The sequence below is a fragment of the Lipotes vexillifer genome, unplaced genomic scaffold (genome assembly GCF_000442215.2).
Source record: "Lipotes vexillifer unplaced genomic scaffold, Lipotes_vexillifer_v1.1 scaffold668, whole genome shotgun sequence".
Classification (NCBI taxonomy): Eukaryota; Metazoa; Chordata; class Mammalia; order Artiodactyla; family Lipotidae; genus Lipotes; species Lipotes vexillifer.
Genome location: NW_006785319.1, coordinates 3,919,192 through 3,924,701, shown reverse-complemented (window position 1 = coordinate 3,924,701; position 5,510 = coordinate 3,919,192). Strand labels below are relative to the sequence as shown.

At 56.4% G+C, this 5,510-nt stretch overlaps 1 protein-coding gene across 1 annotated transcript in view; it reads right to left on the bottom strand.

Moving 5' to 3' along the window:
• Positions 1-5,510, bottom strand: part of SH3RF1 (SH3 domain containing ring finger 1) — a 165,264-nt gene that overhangs the window by 6,971 nt on the left and 152,783 nt on the right. The window contains exon 10 of the mRNA XM_007457375.1: positions 3,008-3,315. Within this exon, the coding sequence (XP_007457437.1) occupies positions 3,008-3,315 (308 nt within the window). The remainder of the gene's footprint in view (positions 1-3,007; positions 3,316-5,510) is intronic.

Here is a 5,510-nt window from a genome sequence, read left to right as displayed (position 1 = left end):
AACCGCTGTCCCCTGCCTGCACCCGCGGCCCCCTCCTTTGCAGATGCTCTGGACAGCAGGAGCCTGCTGTGAGCAAGGAGCTCCTTGGAGAGGAAGGGGCTGGGATGCAGAAGCTCACAGACTGGGCACACGTGGCATCTGGAAAGGAACGTGTGCTCGGGGAAGTAAAGTGTCCCTCGGAACAGTCACGCCGCCACCACAAATGACAGAGGGGACGGGGGAGGCTCAGGGCTCGGCGGAGGGGGGGGGGAGAAACTGCACATCAGTGCCTGGGACTGAAAGAAAGGAAACAAGCTGCCGGACTGGCACACAAGTGCGATCCCTGGAAAGCAGAGAAACACCGCAGAGAAGAGCGAGACTCTCGGAACAAATGATGACGGGAATTTGGGGCAGGATTTCAAGGCTTTACTGAGAGCCCAACAGGTGAGGGGAAAGACACAACGATTTTATTGGCGGGACAGAAACACTTTTTAGGGTGACGTCTCATTTCAAAACTGGTTTCATAAGGGTCAGAAATACATGAAGTTATTTCACTTCACCGTAAAAGTACACAGTAAATTGTGTACCTTGTACGCAAGGCGCATAGATTGTTGGACGAATTCTTTCCCAGGTTATTTCTGAGTAATAAAGTATGCCCCCCCCAGGTTGTCTGAATGAAAGCCTCAGATTTTGGTGGGTACAAGTGTTCATCTGAAATACGGAGTTAAGGTGAATTTAAGTCATTTGAAAGTATAACACTTTATAGTAGTTTTTGAATGAGTAACAGAAAATGCTGCCCCAAAGGCAACACCTCCACAAACTAGAAATTTGCTTGACTTATGAGATGCAGGGACAGAGGGAATAAAGCTTACAGAGACAGACGGCACCTTTTAAAGCACGCATTTATGTATTTCTGCATTATGGGAAAACAGTCCCCTATTTTTCGTGTACTTTGTGGTGTCTTCCCGGGCAACGAACTGTGCCGTGTTTCTGATTCATACGATCCTAGTAGGTTTTTGTCTTATTTAGTACATTTTCTCTCCTAATGCGCTCCTAAGAGCCCCAGAAGCGGAATCAGACAGGGTGGCTCCCGTGTGTAAATTACGGTGACTCAGGGCCACAGTCACGGAACGGGGCTCGTCGTCCTGCGGGTATCGGAACCCAGTCAGCGGGTCAGGAGGGGGTCAGGCCGGGAGAACTCGGCCGCCCTCTGGCTCAGGAAGCATCCAAAGTGAGTGGGCAGATGCTCCAGGTGCTTCACAGCTAGCAGGTCGTGACGTGAACCTCTGATGAGAATGCCAAACACGAAACGAGGGCGGAGGGCTGGCCCTGAACGAGGAACGAGAAGGAGCGGCGCCAGGGCGGCGGTGACCCACAGCCCCGTCGGGGACAGTGCTGGAGACACGGACGGAAAGCGGGTCATAGCCCCGCGGGGCGAGAACACAGAGCGAACGGCAGAGGGGGAGCCCGTCACCCCAGGGGGGCCCGGCGCCAGGCTGGCCGTCACCACGGACCCAGTGAAGGAGACGTGAGGCCCCTCGGACGCCGCAGACCTGCCGGCTCCCCAGCGGCCGTGACTGTGGACTACTCACCTTTCACAGACCGCAGGCCTCGCGTCACCGGCTGCTGGGCCCAGGGACGAGCAGGGCTGCCGTGGCGGTGGGGCCACCGGGGCCGAGTCCAGGGAGCAGGTCCGGCGCTGCGGGCCGGGGGCAGGGGCAGGGGCCGGGGCCGGGGTGTCGGCATCACAGGGCCCGGGGCAGGCGCAGGGGGCGCCAGGGGCCCCGGGCAGATCAGCCCCCGGCTCGACGTCCAGGGTGGGCGAGGCCGGCGGCGACCCCCGCGGCTTGCGCTTGGTGGAGGCCCCGGAGAGCAGCTTCAACAGCCCCTTTCTCTCTTTCTAGAAAAAAGAAAAAAGCACGAGAGTCGAAGACATGGTTCTGTTGCTGCAGTTTCAAGTTCTGATGTGAGCTTTCGAGGGGCGCCTGTGGGGACTCTCGGTCCGGATCCCGGGGGCCGTGTGTTCACCTGCCCTTGGCCTCCCCCGCACCTGCCTGGGCATGTTCCCTAGTTCTGGACATTCCACTGCTCATCGGCATCCTCCACGGAGGAGGTAAGACAAGCAGAGAAGAATGATGTGAAACCCAAATCCCACCTATGTTAAGGTGAATTTAAGTCATTTGAAAGTATAACACTTTATAGTAGTTTTTGAATGAGTAACAGAAAATGCTGCCCCAAAGGCAACACCTCCACAAACTAGAAATTTGCTTGACTTATGAGATGCAGGGACAGAGGGAATAAAGCTTACAGAGACAGACGGCACCTTTTAAAGCACGCATTTATGTATTTCTGCATTATGGGAAAACAGTCCCCTATTTTTCGTGTACTTTGTGGTGTCTTCCCGGGCAACGAACTGTGCCGTGTTTCTGATTCATACGATCCTAGTAGGTTTTTGTCTTATTTAGTACATTTTCTCTCCTAATGCGCTCCTAAGAGCCCCAGAAGCGGAATCAGACAGGGTGGCTCCCGTGTGTAAATTACGGTGACTCAGGGCCACAGTCACGGAACGGGGCTCGTCGTCCTGCGGGTATCGGAACCCAGTCAGCGGGTCAGGAGGGGGTCAGGCCGGGAGAACTCGGCCGCCCTCTGGCTCAGGAAGCATCCAAAGTGAGTGGGCAGATGCTCCAGGTGCTTCACAGCTAGCAGGTCGTGACGTGAACCTCTGATGAGAATGCCAAACACGAAACGAGGGCGGAGGGCTGGCCCTGAACGAGGAACGAGAAGGAGCGGCGCCAGGGCGGCGGTGACCCACAGCCCCGTCGGGGACAGTGCTGGAGACACGGACGGAAAGCGGGTCATAGCCCCGCGGGGCGAGAACACAGAGCGAACGGCAGAGGGGGAGCCCGTCACCCCAGGGGGGCCCGGCGCCAGGCTGGCCGTCACCACGGACCCAGTGAAGGAGACGTGAGGCCCCTCGGACGCCGCAGACCTGCCGGCTCCCCAGCGGCCGTGACTGTGGACTACTCACCTTTCACAGACCGCAGGCCTCGCGTCACCGGCTGCTGGGCCCAGGGACGAGCAGGGCTGCCGTGGCGGTGGGGCCACCGGGGCCGAGTCCAGGGAGCAGGTCCGGCGCTGCGGGCCGGGGGCAGGGGCAGGGGCCGGGGCCGGGGTGTCGGCATCACAGGGCCCGGGGCAGGCGCAGGGGGCGCCAGGGGCCCCGGGCAGATCAGCCCCCGGCTCGACGTCCAGGGTGGGCGAGGCCGGCGGCGACCCCCGCGGCTTGCGCTTGGTGGAGGCCCCGGAGAGCAGCTTCAACAGCCCCTTTCTCTCTTTCTAGAAAAAAGAAAAAAGCACGAGAGTCGAAGACATGGTTCTGTTGCTGCAGTTTCAAGTTCTGATGTGAGCTTTCGAGGGGCGCCTGTGGGGACTCTCGGTCCGGATCCCGGGGGCCGTGTGTTCACCTGCCCTTGGCCTCCCCCGCACCTGCCTGGGCATGTTCCCTAGTTCTGGACATTCCACTGCTCATCGGCATCCTCCACGGAGGAGGTAAGACAAGCAGAGAAGAATGATGTGAAACCCAAATCCCACCTATTCACCTCTCAGGCTTGGTGAAGGCAAAGCAGCACTTTAGGACAAAATGGAAATTTCAGATTATGGCTTTAATTTCCTGAAATTCTGCCTACCCTAGCTCTAATTCTTGTGTGCTGAATTAGCATAAACCTGTTCCCATTTCTACAGCCACAGACCTGACGCTTATCATTTATAGGGGTGATTTTATTTATTTATTTTTTGTCCGTGCTGCGCGGCATGCGGGATCTTAGTTCCCCAACTAGGGATCGAACTCGCGCCCCCTGCAGTGGAAGCACAGAGTCTTAACCACTGGGCCACCAGGGAAGTCCATGGAGGGGATGGGTGACGTTTTGATCCAAGTGTTCACTTGTCACCACCTTGATGAAATTAAACAAAGCAATAAAAACAGAAGTCAAACCATTTCTATTGTGCAAGCACTTCCTTGATTAAAAAGCCAAAAACAACTCCATAAAACTAGAAAAAATCTTCAGTATAATAAAAACCATTTTTATGTCTCTTTTTTGCAGGAAAGCATACAAGTAAGAATTTTTCCCAGCCACCTCACAGAAGCCATCTCGTGGCTCTACATCTATGCTCTGCTAGGAAACCGTAGGGGGCTGGCTGTCTGCCGTGCCCAGACCCCAAGTGTCAGTGTTCTTCTGATGCCCAAGCACAGGTTAACAATCATCACTTTAAATTGTCTAAGATGTCAACTGCATCATCAGGTCCTCTGACTCAAAACATGGCCTGAGAATAAAACACTTCAGAGAAACAATTCTTTAGAACACTCTCCAGGCAAACTGGGATTATTAAGGTCCACTAACAGGGAAGCAGAATTATGAGGGGCCCTTAGGGAGACAGAACACTGAGGAATTTTTCCTGAATATTGAGTTAGTTCAGACTCGGTAAAAGTCCCTTGGGGGAGGCATAATAATAATAACACAGTTTCATGAGAGGCAGGCTGGCAGAAAGAGGAAGAAACAAAAGTAATCATGTATCAGATGAACAAGTGTCCCAGGGGGTCTGCACCCCCAGGCCCCATTTAGCTATGGCTGCCCACAGCACCTGTAACCCCCGGGTCAGGAATGAAGGGGGGAGGGGCGGGCTGTGCTGGACCATTTCCGTTTGTCGGGGGCTCAGGCTGCAGAGCTGGCGCATCAGCCCCCCAACCCTTCCCCTCCCTCCTGAGGAAGGTTCTCTTGCATCTTTAGTCGGGCCAGGCCTCAGCCACACCTCTCTGGCTTCTGCTTCACCCCTTCACCTTCCGTAGGGCCACGTGTGCACCGCAGTGAACGGTCCCACATCCTTGGCCAGGTACCCAAGCCTGCATGTCCTACGGCGCCAGTGCCGAGAGCAGGACGCAGATGAGCTGGCAGAGGACGGGGGATGGGAAACAAGCTGGCCGGACCCAGGGCTGAGGAAAGAGGAGAGGACAGTCTGCACTCCACAGGGCAATGGTGATTCCATCTACACGGCAGCCTATGAGGGGGAAGGACACACCTGCTGGCACATCTGCCCCTCCTCTGAGGGAGCCTGGGGTCTCGGGGCTGATACGTGAGCTGGGAAGAACGTCCAGCCTTGCAGGTCCTCAGCGGTTCCCGCTGGGACATCAGGAGGCACATGAGAGCCCCGGGACCCCACAGGTCTACCGAGAACACAGCCCGGTGATAAAGTCAGTCTCAGGAAACCACGGCTAAAGACTCTTCCTAAAAGCTCAGCCCTCATGGCAGGAAAACAGTTAACTGGATGCCTTTCGGGGAACAGCCTAGAAAGTGATTAAGAAGAAAGATGACTTTGTTCCTCTAAAGGGTCACACACATGAAGGGCAGCTCCAGTGACTTCCAGGGGATATGTGGGGAGGGGGTGGGGGTGCGGATGGGGATGGGGGTGGGGGGGGGGCTGGGGGGGTTGGGAGGGGGGGGTGCGGGCGGGGATGGGGCACTGGCATGGAGGGGCCC